General features: G+C 34.6%; 2 protein-coding genes across 4 annotated transcripts; both read right to left on the bottom strand.

Moving 5' to 3' along the window:
* Positions 1 to 622: 622 nt before the first annotated feature.
* On the bottom strand, positions 623 to 1,969 carry LOC102608083 (late embryogenesis abundant protein D-34-like). 2 transcript variants are annotated; one of them, XM_025092190.2, is made up of 3 exons: positions 1,562 to 1,969; positions 1,090 to 1,362; positions 623 to 991 (listed from the first exon to the last, which is right to left on the bottom strand). In XM_025092190.2, the coding sequence occupies exons 1-3, from the start codon at positions 1,916 to 1,918 to the stop codon at positions 827 to 829; spliced, it is 795 nt and encodes a 264-aa protein (XP_024947958.2). In that variant the 5' UTR covers positions 1,919 to 1,969; the 3' UTR covers positions 623 to 826. The 2 variants fall into 2 exon arrangements, with proteins under 2 accessions (XP_024947958.2, XP_006489401.2); XM_006489338.4 differs by having other exon boundaries at positions 1,595 to 1,968.
* Positions 1,970 to 2,570: 601 nt separating this feature from the next.
* Positions 2,571 to 15,462, bottom strand: LOC102608378 (uncharacterized). 2 transcript variants are annotated; one of them, XM_006489339.4, is made up of 4 exons: positions 15,146 to 15,447; positions 14,797 to 15,027; positions 3,072 to 3,147; positions 2,571 to 2,787 (listed from the first exon to the last, which is right to left on the bottom strand). In XM_006489339.4, exons 1-4 carry the CDS (start codon positions 15,227 to 15,229, stop codon positions 2,750 to 2,752), a joined length of 429 nt encoding a protein of 142 aa, XP_006489402.1. In that variant the 5' UTR covers positions 15,230 to 15,447; the 3' UTR covers positions 2,571 to 2,749. The 2 variants fall into 2 exon arrangements, with proteins under 2 accessions (XP_006489402.1, XP_024947959.2); XM_025092191.2 differs by lacking the exons at positions 2,571 to 2,787; positions 3,072 to 3,147 and adding an exon at positions 4,586 to 5,147 and having other exon boundaries at positions 15,146 to 15,462.
* Between the last annotated feature and the right edge of the window lie 356 nt (positions 15,463 to 15,818).

The raw sequence follows: 15,818 nt of genomic DNA, 5'->3' as shown, positions 1-15,818 counted from the left end.
TTGGATATGGATTGAGTTAAATCTGTATCCGATCCGCAGATGTATGGATTGGATTTGGATTGAATTTAATCAATCCGTGGATTGGATTGAATTGAAAAATTATAATCCGTAAAATCATGGATCGGATATGGATTGATGTCCAATTCGTAAAATTCAATCCGCGAGCACCCCTACATCTTTAGGTTTTACAATATCAAAACTCAACTATATTGTTGTGTATAATATTATTTGTCAGTACCGTATAATTATAAATTCAACATAGAATCTGCATTTAAAAACTTCTTTAGAATTAGATTCACTAACAAGAAAATGCACTTCTTTAGAATTAGATTCACTGCAAGAATTTCTTATTTTTTGATAACTGTATACCTCAATAATAAATAAGTTTTCAATAATAACCAGAAATCTCTAATCATATTAACGTCGAAAATAAAATAAGAGATAAAAGATTACATATTTCAATATACTCTAGAACAAAATACACTATTTTAAAATTTTTAATTTTTTTTAATCTTTTACATCATATTAAATTCTGTGTTTTTTTTTTTTTAATCTTTTTAACTTGTTGCTTGTTGCTGACAGATTTATTCCCAAAGAAACAACAGTACTAGATTTTCATGACTGCTGCAGAATAGAGATTTATTACACGACAGAAGGCATTCTCATTCAACAAAAACAAAAAACGCCGCACTCTAAACATAACAACCAGAAGGTGCATGCACTAGCTAGCTTAGTTTAGTTCTTAAGCAGATAAAGCATCACAAAAACGTAAAACTAATAAAGACAGTACCATTATTACCATATTGGTAATTTTAACAGAGCTCAATTATTTTATGTTAATATTCTCATTCAGCGTAGCAGCAGTTTCCATAGACTCCGCCACTCCTCCGGGATGTGTCGTCAACTGCGGGCTATTCCTCCGCTCTGCGTTCACCACCGCCTCAGCATCCTGTCGCGTCACCACCTTCGCTGGCAAAGCTGCACTTGCGCCCTGCACATCACAGGCATCAACAATTATAATATATGTCCCCGGCCCCGTCCAATTCAAAATCATTATTTACTAGACAAGTTATTTAATAAATTAGTTACCGCCAGAACATCTCTAAGCTTTATCTTGTCTTCATCGCCGATCATTCCAGTGTTGTAGGCGGCCGCAGACTGAGCTGAAGCTGCGTAACCGCCTTGGGTTAGAATGTTACTACCAGTCGCTCTCATTTCCGCTTCTCTGATTGCGGCAGCGTCGCTTAATTCCACTGGCTTGTCCCCGATTGTTTGCATTGTAGCTTCAAGGGCTTGTCCCACCGTAATCGCACCTTGTTGGGTCGTTGCCTCTGCTGCAACTTGGACGTATTGCCCAACAACCTTGCACAATACAGCATCGATCCATCATATTACACAATGCATTAAATAGAGAGAGAGAGAGAGACACACACACACACACATACTTACACCATCTAAGTTGTGCCATGGCTAGACAAGTAAACAAGCTCTAAGTTCGATGGGGGGCATAATGAAGAATAGTAATCTTCAAGTGGCCATAAGATAATTATTGTGAATTTACATGGATTGTGTGAAGCGAAAGAGAAGTGGGGACCTGTCCGTCAAGTGATTCAGTGATTATGCGGCCAGCAGGGATTTCAGTTCCAGTGATAGTGACGCCCTGATCAGCGGCGGCATCTCCACGGCTGACAAGACCAGCACGCTCGTTTATTCTTGCAGCGGATCGCATGACTTCGGCTTGTCCGCCTGGCTGTGTGCTTCCAAACGCCGCCGTTTCAGCGCTCTGCATCATCGCAGCATCCTGTGGTGCAACAGCTTTTGAAGCGAGTCCACCGGAGACATTGAAAACGTCATCGTATTTGATCGGACCACGCGGCTCCTGGCCTTCCCGAGGCCTTCGTGGCTCTTCCTGGCTCATTTTTTAACACTAACGATCGACGAATTCGTTGGCTGGAAAGGTGATAACTAACAAAGAAGACTATATATAATGTTTGCAGTTTCATCTGTTTGATGCGGGAGTGGGACTCTACTAACTACAAGTGGCATCTTTGAGAAACGTGTCAAACGATTAATCGATTTGTTTGTTTTGAAGATGATTACATGTGGCAATTCATCCCGTTTATAAGAGTAAACGTGGTTGTTGGTCAACTTCGCTGTAAACGATTACGTTGATCTAGCTGCTGAAATTCTGATAGATAGACAATTGGCTCAGAACGTGTAGCTTGGCCCGGAATTAAAACCCTCCAATTCCTATCTTTTTTTCCAAGGGCAAACCGGACACCATAATATGTATATAATATTGTTGATTTATTGATCCTCTCCTTTCTGATAGTTTAGTTTAGTTTAGTTTTCTTGGGATTGATATTGTATGTCACAATCGAAGATCATATTCTGTTATGCATGGAGAGCTTAGAGCAGAAATCTTATATAGAACTAGACTAGAATACCTCAATGAAGCTTAAAATGACCAGACACAGAGTGGGAAACTAAAAGCTTACTGACAAGTGCACAAATGCAATTTCAGCTTAGTTGTTGGTACGTGATAGAGAATTCCAGATTCACAGAATATGTGCACATAGAAAAAGGCCACAACTCACATTATTAGAATTAAATCTAACATAGTAGCATATCCCAACACTCCATACATACATGAATATTAGAGCCACTAATACTTTTATGTCTTCATATATACTTTCAGAGTTACCAGTCTACTTTGACAACATTTTATAGTAACCATTGGAGGTGGAGATTATTCATCACGGCGACTTGCAACTTCCAAACCATTACCTGCGCATCACAACACAAATTTCAAAGATAGACCGTAACTGCAAAACCTCTAACCTCCAATCCAGAGTATCCGACAGATTTATGAGCAGTTAAGAATACCATAAAAGAAACTCAACCAAACATTCAAGACATGCGTTATCAAAAAGGCTAAAAAGGAAATGATATCTTGGAAAGAACTGAGTTGGGGGGTGGGGGAAAAGAAGAAGCAGTTGCATTAACCATTAGTCTTCTACTTGTGGATTTTTTAACAGCGTTAAGGAAATAATACAGGGAACAAGACTTACCATCTGGATCAAAGAAGAAGACTTGCTTGACCTTCCCATCCGGTAGGGACCTCTGGAAAGTCTGGATTCCCTTCTCCTACAAAATCAAATTCCAGTCATCCACTTTGTCTAGAAAATAGGTCCTCTGTTTACCATAATAAAAGTAACAAAAATGCCTACGCTTGTTGATTACAAACAAAAGGTAGGAGTATCTAGCCACTTCTCATTCAACCAATACATAACCTCACAAAGGAAAATAAAAATTCCAATTTTTTTTTTTTTTTGGGAGTTCTCTAAGACACATTACCACCAATGCATTGAAGGTTTAAGTTTTAAGAGCAAAGCATCTTATACTCTCCTTTTATCTTAGGAGAAATCTCTCAATCACATTAGTTCATGAACAACGACTATGACAATCAATAATAAACTTTGGTCAACCAAAAAGTTGTAGCTTAACTTGATTGCCAGAACTTCTAGTAACACAAATAGGTCACCATCTTCTGATCACCCCTCATTTGACAATACAACAAGAAGAAAACAACCAAAACTCAAGAATTGTAAACTCTCTGCTTCAGACATTCCAAAACTAAAGAATTGTAAACTCCCAGCTTCAAACATTGCGTCAATTTGCATTGCATTCATGATTAATCTGGTTTGACTTGAATTTTGAACACCCTATATAATTATTCTTCAGATTGTAAAGTGCAGGAAACATTCGGAAAAATTTTAAAACCGCAGGGTTTTAAAGACTTAAAACTTAAAACGTTTAAACCGCACGGTTTATGCGTTTTTCCAAACATTCCCGCATTTTAAAATTCCAAACTGGAATATTTCTCATATATATATATATATGTTCCCAACAATCAATTGCTTTATTAAAGTCTTCAATTATGAATTCTTCTGTGTTCACAACACGCTTTGAATCACTAATCTTCCCGGAAGAAGAGCTAGAAAAGGAAGATGCCCTACAAAGTAGAGAATCCATGGATAAAAACCTATATTCTAGTTTTAGTCCTGTAGGTATGGCTACAATCCAAGGCTAAGAATTGGTTTTATTGCCCTTCAACCAAATCGGGACTTACGACCAAATGCTACCAAGGCGCCCAGAGGTAAACACTCATCACACGAACAATGTTCAACTAAAACACAAGTCTTTAAACACAAAGTCTCTATCCTATATTACACTATCCTTCCTGTGGTTCTGATACCAGAAGGAAATGTGGATCGAAGGATAGATGTGAATTAAGCAAAATTCATAAATTGGCAATTAAAGTTTCATTAATTAATATAAATTGGTACCAGTAGTACGTGGCGTTGGGTCCAGGTCGATGCAAAACTTAATCTGCCTTTGGGACCAGATCTGACTTAGAACAGATCAATATCCCGCACGTTCTGTTCTCCAGCTGATATACTAGAAGGCAAATTTAAAATTTTTAAACTACTTTAAGCAAACCTAAGCAACACAAGGCTCATAGATAATACTAGATCTGGATCCCAGAAATAGTATTCTGATTGAATGGAGGAAGAAGAGAAGATACAACTAAGGGCAGAGATCCGGTCTCTTTGCCTTAGAGGAATGTAGCAGGTTTTATGAAAATTAAAACTTTAAATTAATTACAGAAATTTAATCATACAATTGAACTGTAAAACTTACAAGTGAAATTGCTTGTATCCTTGAATCTTTAAGAAGATTTATTACAGAAGGAAATAGATGGGAATATATTTAAGATAGGAAAATTTCCTTGATGTCTTAAGATTCCCAGAAATTTTACAAGAAGAAGAAAATTTCCTTTGCGAGAGTACTTTGGTCTTTGAGAACTTCCTCGAAAACAACCTTTGCCTTCTTCCTTTTTTTAGACTCCTTAAATAGATATTTTGGACGACATGATACTATTGATTCACATGCATGGTTGGTGGAACGGGTCCTCCTTGACATGTGGGGGACAGCATCGTGGGCCTTCTTTATGACTTTAGCTTTGATGGCTTGTGCTGTAGCTTCACATGCGAAGATAGTGGCGACAGCATTATCCACTTTTGAAGATGCTTCACGTGGGTGAACTTTGGCAAAAAGTCTTCACGTGGCAACAGTAACTTTTGCTTTATGGAAAATTACAAAAAAAATTCAAATGATAACTACAAGGATAAAAATACAATACAGATAAACGATAATTACAATACTAAATATGAAAAGTAAGGGAAAATTACTTTTTTTTTTACATTCAAATAATTACAAATGACTAATAATTACAAATGGCTTTAAGAATGCTTTATTGGAGAAAATATTCCGAAGCAGTCATCTTCGTTATCATCTCCAAAGGAAATGAACGGCTCAGCTTCACCAGAAGAACTTGAACCAGAACTCGCAACTGATGGTTATGATCTCAGGCAAGGAGCTGTTGCATGACTTTAAAATATTCCTCTTTAGTTTTTGCACTGGCCAAGAAAGACTGGGTCTTCGTTCTTTGAGCGAGGAATGTGCTTTGGACTTTAACATCTTGAATACTTGGGGCAAGGAGTCCTTTTGAGGAAAGCCAAGCTTGAACTGTGGCTTCTGAAAGTTTGGACTGCTCATCAAACTTAGACTACCATTTAACTTTAAAGGTTCTTTGTAAAATAAGTTGGGCTTCGTGAGTGTAGTAATTGAAGTTCCACATCCAAACCCAAGGAAGAAAGAAATTTGTACAGAAATAGAGAAAAAGAGAAAATCTTTTCTTGGACTCTAAAGGAACATAATAGGCTTTAAAAAGATTTAGACAATGGATGGCGTTAGGGGTAAGAATATCTAAGCTTGGCCCAAAATAGTTCCACCATTGTTGAAACCAGTTTGGGAGACTTTAGGCGGTTATTTTTGAATTGAAGAAAAATAATCAAGAATGGGTCTTTTTTGGGTTTTGAATAAAAAAAGTATTAAACCAGACTTGTTGATAATCCCAATAGAAAAAAGATAAGCAATGATTTAAGTTTCTTTGAAAATTGGCGGAAAAGATCTTTGGTTTGTGGAGTTGGTTGTTCCACTGTTTTGGGCTCAAAACTTTAAGAATGGTTGCCGTGGAATAGGCAAGCTTAGAATGAGATTCACTGAAGAAGAAATGTTTGAATTTTACAGACTCAGTGAATTCTAAGATGTCTTGATAGAAAGATTAGGGTTTTGACAAATCCCATAGTTTGAAAAATCAGTATTTCGAGAAAATCTTTAAAATTGCTTAAAATGGATCAGAGTGATAAAAATCATCTTCCATTGTTAAAACATTTTGAAAATGGGTCTTATTAATCCAATCCGAAGATTTTTTAGAAAACTTTGATTGAGAAACAATAATTTGGGAAGATGAGCTTTCTCCATAAATAATTTTAAAAGAAGAAGATTTTGAAATTTCTTTAGAAACAATTTTCTCTTCTTCAGGAACTTTAGAAAGAACTTTATTTTGAGAAAAACTTTGTAAGGCGAGCAAAAGCTCAGGAGATTTAGAGATGGATTTCATCCATTCATGTACCTGTTCTTGAGAGGTAATAGCTTTAGACTGGCTTCTTGTTGCTGTTGTTCTTCAACTATGTCAATCCAAGACTTGATTGGCATGGCTGAGGAAAGTAATTTTTCTTTAGAAGGGGTTACAGGTGAGGTCTGTGAGGTGGTTTTAGGTTCAGAGTCTTTAAGAACGCCCTTCCCCTTATCTCGTCTTTTAGGCGGCATTATCTATTTTGGAGAAATTCCCTGGTTAGAAAATCAGGGATAGAATTTGTATCACCTTTAATAAACTCAATATCAAAATAAAAAAGGCTCAAAATGGCTTGCCATCTTGCAAAAATTTATTTTGAAGCAATATTTTGAACATCTTTTTCTAAAACATGTTTTGCAGTTTTGCAATCAATTCTAAGCAAAAATTTTTGATTTAACAAGTCGCTTTGAAATTTAGAAATGCATAATACAATAGAAAGAATTTTCTTTTTAATAGTAGAGTAATTTCTCTGACATTCATTCCAATGAGCAGAAACATATTGTACTATTTGTTCTTTATTATTATCGGTTTGCTTTAATATTCCTCCATAACCTAAATCTGATGCATCTGTTTCAACAATTTTAGGTAAAGCAGGATTTGCTAAGAATAAACAAAGGGATTTCTTTAATAGCATTTTTTATTTGTTTTACAACTTTAGTGTGTTCATCCGTCCATGAAGCATGGTTCTTTTTTAATCTTTCATGTAAGGGTTTTGACATTCTGTTGATGTTAGGACAAAAATCAAGAACATAATTTAAATTATATAGAAATCTTTGCAGTTGAGTTTTATCAAAAATTTTATCAGGAATTTTATCAGCAAATATAAAAGATCGCTCAATAGGTGTAATGGTTCCTTTGGAAATGTAATGACCAAGGAACCTGATCCTTATTTGAAACAAGGAAACTTTAGAACTAGAAATGGCTAAACCAGCATTTCTAGTGGCAAGGTAAAAAGTCTTTAGATGTTTGAGGTGTTGATCAATTGTTTGGGAAAAGATCAACACATCATCAATATAAACAATGCAAAATTCAGAGAAATGATTATAAATATCATTCATAATTCTCTGAAATTCTGAAGGAGCATTCTTTAATCCGAATGGCATTACAGTCCATTCACACTGTCCAAAAGGAACAGTAAAAGTAATTTTATAACAATCTTTGTGATGAATTTGAATTTGCCAAAATCCAGATTTCATATCAAATTTTGAAAAAATAAATGCAGAATGCAGTTTCTGGAGCAAATCCTTTTTATTAGGTATGAGATACCTAATCCATTTTAATGCTTTATTTAAAGGTTTATAATTTATTACAAGTCTAGGTGTTCCTCTTTCTATTTCAGAGTTTTTGTTGACATAGAAAGCGGCACAAGGTCATGGAGACCTTGATTTTACAATGAGTCATTTTGATTCTAAATCTTTTATCTCATCTTTGCAATGTTGTTCCAACTCCATGTTCATATGAATTGGACGGGCTTTGGTAAGTATTTGTTTTTTATCAAAAGAGTTTTCATAAGGCAAATCAACAAAATGTTGTTTTTTGTTCCAAAAAGCAGATGGTAGATCCGCACATATTTCTTTTTCAATGAGATCTTTAAAATTAGAGATTTTTCTTTTTATAAATTTATTTTGTAATTGATTTTCGATTCTTTGTAAACTCAATTTTTTTTTAAACAAATCATGTCATTTTGTTTTGATTTGAGGAGTGCATGGATTTGGTTCTGATAAACAGAACAAGCTTTAACAATATTCAAATTTCTTGTTTTAGGTTTTTCAATAAAAGAAAAAACAAGTTTTTTGGTTTTTGCTTTAAAAGAGATACCATCATAATTGACAGTATAAGGAGTAATGAGATTGATAAAGGAGGTTCCTAAAATGACAGTATGGTGTATGTCATTTGTAAGAATAAAAGAAGTTCTGAATTCAAAACCATTGTTATGAATAGAGGCGTCAACTTTAGATTTGACTTTTAATTTTGAATTATTGGCGGCAGAAAGTCTTTCAGTTGTTTTTTCATGAAATCTTTTAGGGACAATGTCTTTTTTAATGCAATTTAAATCGACAACAGTATCAAAAAGGGCAATGGTGTCAATTTCAAAGTCTTTAGAAAGAATTAAGGTGATTTTAATCAAATATTTTCTTGTGGTGATTTGTTTTAACATAAAAAGAAAATCATTGGGTATGGATTCAATGTTTTCTAGACTTTGTTCTCCATTATCACCATCAACAGATTCTGATTCTTTATCATAATTATCCTGGAGTTGTTTTTGTAGGAGAAGTTGAATGGTTTCAGAGTCATTCTTTTGTTTTTCTTTCAACTCCTTTATCTCAAATTTGATTTCTTTAATCTCTCTTTACAGGTCTTGGATATTGGGAATTGTTTTCTTTGTTTTTTTTTATCCAAGATTTCAGTTAGGTCATATGTATTCTTTTTAATGTTAGGGGCTGTAGAAGTTTCTGCTTTATCACCTAGTTCTAAGGTTTTTAGAAGTTTATCAAGATACTCTTTTTGAAGAGTAAGGTCAGAAATGTGTTTAACTAACTCGAGAAAAGTTTCTTGTTCTTTAGTCAACACATTGAGTTTTTTTGTCTTTAAATATGATTCTGTATCAGAATCACTATTACTAGATACATATGTATTTGAGTCAATTAACTCATCAACCTGTAGAGACTCACTGTCTCTCGTCATGGAAGACTTAGAGTCGGAAGACTCAGAGTCAGAAGCAAAGGAGCTACTTTAGAAAGTATTTTTTCATTAAGGCCAAGCTCATGGAGCTTTCTGCTCATTCTACAGAATTTTGTAGTGTGGCCTTTCTTTCCACATTTAAAACATGTAGTTTCTTTGTAATTGAAAGGAGCTTTTGATTTTGCTATGGCATCTTTCTTTTTAAAGAAATGAGGTTTCCTATAAGGCTTCGAAGGTTTCCTATAGGAAGGTTCTTTAAACTCATGGAAAGGTTTCCTATGGCTTTTAGATTTATAATGTTTCTTGTAAGGTTGCGAAGAACAATTACCATTACAATCCTTAGAAGTGGAGGCTTTAAGTGGGTCATAGTTAAACTGTTTACAGAAACTACCTAGTTCTTGCTTAGATTTTTTAAATTCCCATTTTAGTTGTTTTTGTAATTTCAAGTTCTGGCAAATCTTTAAACCTTCTTTGTTAATAAAACTGACAAGTTCACCATAAGTGAGCTCATCATAAGGAATACAGTTGTCATAAAGGGTTTTAATAGAATTCATAACCTTTTCTCCTAATAGAGTAGGTAAACCTACAAGGAATTTTTCCTTCAAAGTTACATGATTCGCATCATCCCTAAGGAAGAGTCTGGTAAAGAATGTGGTTTTATAGCTTTGGAATTCACTAAGCTTCCTACATCTCAAGTCGTGTAGTAACTCAACATTCTTATCCCTAAGGTGTGAATGATCACCTATGAAATGAAGGGATATAATTAGAATCAGGGTAGCAACTGCATCCTGAATTGGATTATTGAATTCATCACAGATGGGGGCTCTATTTTCATCTGTTTGAATTGCATTTAGGATATCTAATTGTTGCTGTTTGGTGAGAAGATGATCCCACCAACCTTTAAGTTGACCTGTAAAACCAGCAATGAGAATTTCTGCAATGGCTTTGTCAGAAGTTCCCGACTGAGTTTTATAAGCATTAGCTGCCATGGTCATCTGTTGCAACAATCCTAAAATGTTATATTCAGACATACCATCAATGTTCCACTCATAGACAGAGAATGCATTAAATCGTGATTGGTTTAATGTACTAGGTCTGTTATCTATGGCTAAGTCCGGTGGAGACTTGACAGTAAGTAGGGCTAATTCCCAATGAATTTTATTGACTTTAGAAACAAGTTCTTCTTTAAAGGCTTCTATATCAGAAGAGACTATAGATACATTGTCTTGTTCTAGTACACTAATTTTACTAGATTGGGCACCATCAGGGGCTATTTGGACCTTACTGGATGAGGAAGAAGCTTCTATTCTATCCAATTGGTTTCTAATGGCTTTAGCAAAATCTGATTTTGACTCTTGAACAAGCTTTTAACTAGTTTTCGAAACCTGAAAGGGTTTGAAAATAGGTTCTTTAAACTTTTTGTCAGAATACGATTTTGATGTAACAGGAGAAACAACTATGGTTGACTTCTGGAATTAGTTTTCTATCATAGTCAACTGTTTTCCTAATGTGTTTAGGTTAGCATTATAGAAATTATTCTGTTGGATAATGCTTCCTAAATTTGTCTTTGGATCATTAGGTTTATGAATTTTATAAGGTGAGACTTTAATCTCAATAGGAGGTTTACCATGGTCAATAGTCAGACTCCTAAGTGGAGGATGTTCAGATTCTATGATCCTATCACTATCAAAAAGATTTCATTCAATGATTTTTTTCCCAACAGTAATGAGATTTGATTCTTTAAAAGGATAAGTAATTTTGTTATCCGAAGCATACATCTTAAACCAATCAAAAAACAATATATGGACTTTATGCAAATTTACAAACTCATAATAAATTTCTTGAATTTCTTTTCTTGGGTTTAGAAAATTTTAAAAAAATCAAAGTCTTTTTTCTTTATTAGTGTCAGAATAAAAATCATTGTGAAGAAGAGTTTTATCTAATTCAAAATCTTTTTCAATGACACTAATTATATTTTTTGTGACAGCAGAAAATATAGGAGAAGTTGGAGGAGAAGGTTCCTTCTCTTTCTGTCTTTGTTCATGTTGGCTGCTAGTGTAGATTGGGTGTGGAACACTAGTGGTATAGTCAACAGAGTGAATAAAAGAACTAGGTATATTCGATGTAGAAAACCTAGGTTGACTCTTCACTGGTTGGAAAGGGAAATTTATAACGGGAGGAATTTTTAAAAATTTCCTTTCTAATGAAGGAATGCTTGAGCATGAATTTTTATCAGAGAATCTAGATGATGTAGATCTCCTAAAGGATAATTTGACTTTATCATCTGAATACTGAGTCACATTTTGTAACTCTGTATTTGGTTCAAGTTGTTTAGGAATCACTGGTTCAGTGGCTCCTTCTAAGATCCATTCTTCAGGGAGGTTGACATCCTTCCATTGGATTGGTCTAGGAATAACTGTATTGACTTTAGACAAGTCAGTCTGCAAGAGAAGAGTTTCATCTCTTTTTGACTGAAATAGATGTTTTGTATTGGTAAACGCAAATATCATGGCTTTGTAGAATATTATGAAAATTAGGGCATCCATTGTAAGGCGAGCATAAGCTCAGGAGATTTAGAGATGGATTTCATCCATATGTACCTATTTTTGAGAGGCAATAGCTTTAGATTGGGCTTCTTGTTGCTCTTGTTCTTCAACTATGTCAATCCAAGACTTGATTGGCATGGCTGAGGAAAATCAAGCTTTTTTGTTTTGTAAATCATTTCTTTAGAAACCTTAGGAAGTTCCCAACAATCAATTGCTTTATTAAAGTCTTCAATTATGAATTCTTCTGTGTTCACAACACGCTTTAAATCACTAGTCTTCCCAGAAGAAGAGCTAGAAAAGGAAGATGCTCTACAGAGTAGATTTAGAGATGGATTTCATCCATTCATGTACCTGTTCTTGAGAGGCAATAGCTTTAGACTGGGCTTCTTGTTGCTCTTGTTCTTCAACTATGTCAATCCAAGACTTGATTGGCATGGCTGAGGAAAATCAAGCTTTTTTGTTTTGTAACTCATTTCTTTAGAAACCTTAGGAAGTTCCCAACAATTAATTGCTTTATTAAAGTCTTCAATTATGAATTCTTCTGTGTTCACAACACGCTTTGAATAACTAGTCTTCCCGGAAAAAGAGCTAAAAAAGGAAAATGCTTTACAGAGTAGAGAATCCATGGATAAAAACATATCTGAAAATTACGCAGATATATTGGATTGGAAGATGGTTTTTATCACTCTGATCAATTTCAAGCAATTTTAAAGATTTTTCCGAAAGGCTAATTTTTCAAACCATGAGATTTGTCAAAACCATAGTCTTTCTATCAAGACATCTTAGAATTCATTGAGTCTGTAAAATTCAAACATTTCTTCCTCAGTGAATCTCATTCTGAGCCCGCCTATTCCACGGCAACCATTCTTAAAGTTTTGAGCCCAAAGCAGTGGAACGACCAACTCCACAAATCAAAGACATTTCCCGCCAATTTTCAAAGAAGCTTAAACCATTGCTTATCTTTTTCCTATTGGGATTATCAACAAGCCTGGTTTAATACATTTTTTATTCAAAACCCAAAAAAGACTCATTATTGGTTATTTTTCTTCAATTCAAAAATAACTGTCCAAAGTCTCCCAAACTGGTTTCAACAATGGTGGAACTATTTTGGGCCAAGCCCAGATATTCTTACCCCTAACGCCATCCACTGTCTAAATCTTTTTAAAGCCTATTATGTTCCTTCAGAGTCCAAGAAAAGATTTCCTCATTTTCTCTGTTTCTGTACAAATTTCTTTCTTCATTGGGCTTGGATGTGGAATTTCAATTACTACACTCACGAAGCCTAACTTATTTTACAAAGAACCTTTAAAGTTAAATGATGGTCTAAGTTTGATGAGCAGTCCAAACTTTCAGAAGCCACAGTTCAAGCTTGGCTTTCCTCAAAATGCCTCATTGACCCAAGTATTCAAGATGTTAAAGTCCAAAGCACATTCCTCGCTCAAAGAACGAAGGCTCAGTCTCTCTTGGCCAGTGCAAAAACTGAAGAGGAATATTTTAAAGTCATGCAACAGCTCCTTGCCTCAAGATCAGAACCATCAATTGCGAGTTCTAATTCAAGTTCTTCTGGTGAAGCTGAGCCGTTCATTTCCCTTTGAGATGATAACGAAGATGACTGCTTCAGAATATTTTCTCCAATAAAGCATTCTTAAAGTCATTTGTAATTATTAGCCATTTGTAATTATTTGAATGTAAAAAAAAAAAAAGAGTAATTTTCCCTTACTTTTCATATTTAGTATTGTAATTATCGTTTATCTGTATTGTATTTTTATCCTTGTAGTTATCATTTGAATTTTCTTTGTAATTTTTCATAAAGCAAAAGTTGATGTTGCCACGTAAAGACCTTTTGCCAAAGTTACTGTTGCCACGTGAAGACCTTTTGCCAAAGTTCACTCACGTGAAGCATCTTCAAAAGCTGATAATGCTGTCGCCACTATCTTTGTATGTGAAGTTACAGCACAAGCCATCAAAGCTAAAATCATAAAGAAGGCCCATGATGTTGTCCCCCACATGTCAAGGAGGACCCGCTCCACCAACCATGCATGTGAATCAATAGTATCATGTCGTCCAAAATATCTATTTAAGGAGTCTAAAGAAAGGAAGAAGGCAGAGGTTGTTTTCGGGGAAGCTCTCAAAGGCCAAAGCACTCTCTTAAAGGAAATTTTCTTCTTCTTGTAAAATTTTTGGGAATCTTAAGACATCAAGGAAATTTTCCTATCTTAAATATATTCTCATCTATTTCCTTCTGTAATAAATCTTCTTAAAGATTCAAGAATACAAAGATACAAGCAATTTCACTTGTAAGTTTTACAATTCAATTGTATGATTAAATTTCTGTAATTAATTTAAAATTTTAATTTTCATAAAACCTGCCACATTCCTCTAAGGCAAAGAGATCGAATCTCTGCCCTTAGTTATATCTTCTCTTCTCCCTCCATTCAATCAGAATACTATTTTTGGGATCCAGATCTAGTATTATCTATGAGCCTTGTGTTGCTTAGGTTTGCTTAAAGTAGTTTAAAAATTTTAAATTTGCCTTCTAGTATATCGGTTGGAAAACAGAATGTGCGGGATATTGATCTGTTCTAAGTCAGATATGGTCCCAAAGGGAAATTAAGTTCTACATCGATCTGGATCCAACGCCATGTACTACTGGTACCAATTTATATTAATTAATGAAACTTTAATTGTCAATTTATAAATTTATGAATTTTGCTATATATATATAGTAGTATTCTGATCCAAAATTTTAAAGTACAAAATAACCCGGATACCTACTCTTAAAATTTTCCCGAACTTTCCAGCACCTTTCAAATCCTAGATTGAAAATTTTATATATATGTATATTTGCATTATTTCTCCTGATCAGCAGGTATTACTACAATTGTTGCAATTTCCAGTAACAAATTTCAGTAAAAATATTTTTCCTTTTCAGTAATAAAATTAATGTTAACTAAAATACTAACGACAAAAAGAAAAAAACAAAGGTTAAAATAGAAAAAAAAAAAAAGAAGAAAAAAGAAATACCTTGAGAGTTTGCAGAAAGGAGTCAAAATCGGAGACGGTGAAGCAAATATGGTGACCGCGGGGGAGATGGCTAGGGTCGGCAGTGGGTGACGTGGTGCTGTACGGGCCTTCCGGAAGCTTCGTGCCGGGATTTCTTTCGATGAGGTGAAGAGCAAACGCTCCAGGCAAATTCAGCCATATGACCTTAAACTCTCCGAAATTCGGGGCTTCGATTTCCTCAAAGCCAAATATCTACACAAAATAAAATAAACAAAAAAAATTCAGTAGATTTTATAATCATTCTCTCTCAATAAAAAAAAAATTGAAAACGCAAGTGATTTGATTTGGTTTTATAAAATATGCTTAATACCTCTTTGTAAAAGTCCGCGAGGCGCCTTATGTCTGAGGATTCTCTAGAGATGTGGTTGAGAGTCGCGCCTATGTTCACCGGCATTTCTGTGATTTATCGAAAAATCTCTGGTTCACTTGTTCTGTTTCTGTTCCTTCACTTTGTTTGTCGGGATGAAACGACGTCGGTTTCAAATATGACAAATTTAGCATCCAGAAACGCCTACGCACTGTATGTTATTTTTGTTCTTAGGCCAACTTTTATATGGCTTATAAAATAAGCTATTTGGCTTAGGCGTGCGTGGGTAGAAGTAGAACCGCACCGGACCCAAAAAAATTATGTGTTTTGGATTTTTTATAGTTCGTTTTGGTATGTCTTAAGCAGTTAATAAATAAAGTATAGTCAAAAGACCCTCCTCACATGATTTGTCTCCACACGCTTTAAATAATTAGCTGAGTCTTGATGGGTAACTTGGCTAATGACCTAATTAGCTAAGGCATCTATATACGCTTGGCTATTTAGCTGAGTCTTCTAAGATGTGATGCTAATTAGCCAAAGTCGAAGTGGATGGATATATATTAATAGGTTATAATATTGTTTTTATTATTCGGTAAAAGTGATGATACAGCCATGAATTGATGTGGTATTAATTTATTAATTGAATGAAAATATAAAATAACATAAATAAATTATA

Source organism: Citrus sinensis, chromosome 1 (assembly GCF_022201045.2).
Source record: "Citrus sinensis cultivar Valencia sweet orange chromosome 1, DVS_A1.0, whole genome shotgun sequence".
Lineage (NCBI taxonomy): Eukaryota > Viridiplantae > Streptophyta > Magnoliopsida > Sapindales > Rutaceae > Citrus > Citrus sinensis.
This window is presented reverse-complemented; position numbering and strand designations above follow the sequence as displayed.

Coding starts and splice junctions, on each gene's coding strand:
- LOC102608083 (XM_025092190.2), bottom strand. CDS start 1,918: ATGAGCCAGGAAGAGCCACGAAGGCCTCGGGAAGGCCAGGAGCCGCGT. Junction 1,363..1,561: donor TTTCGCTTCACACAATCCAT/GTAAATTCACAA, acceptor GTATTGTGCAAG/GTTGTTGGGCAATACGTCCA. Junction 992..1,089: donor AGCTTAGAGATGTTCTGGCG/GTAACTAATTTA, acceptor TGTGATGTGCAG/GGCGCAAGTGCAGCTTTGCC.
- LOC102608378 (XM_025092191.2), bottom strand. CDS start 15,229: ATGCCGGTGAACATAGGCGCGACTCTCAACCACATCTCTAGAGAATCC. Junction 15,028..15,145: donor TCGCGGACTTTTACAAAGAG/GTATTAAGCATA, acceptor TATTTTGTGTAG/ATATTTGGCTTTGAGGAAAT. Junction 5,148..14,796: donor CCTTTCTGCAAACTCTCAAG/GTATTTCTTTTT, acceptor TTTTCCATAAAG/CAAAAGTTACTGTTGCCACG.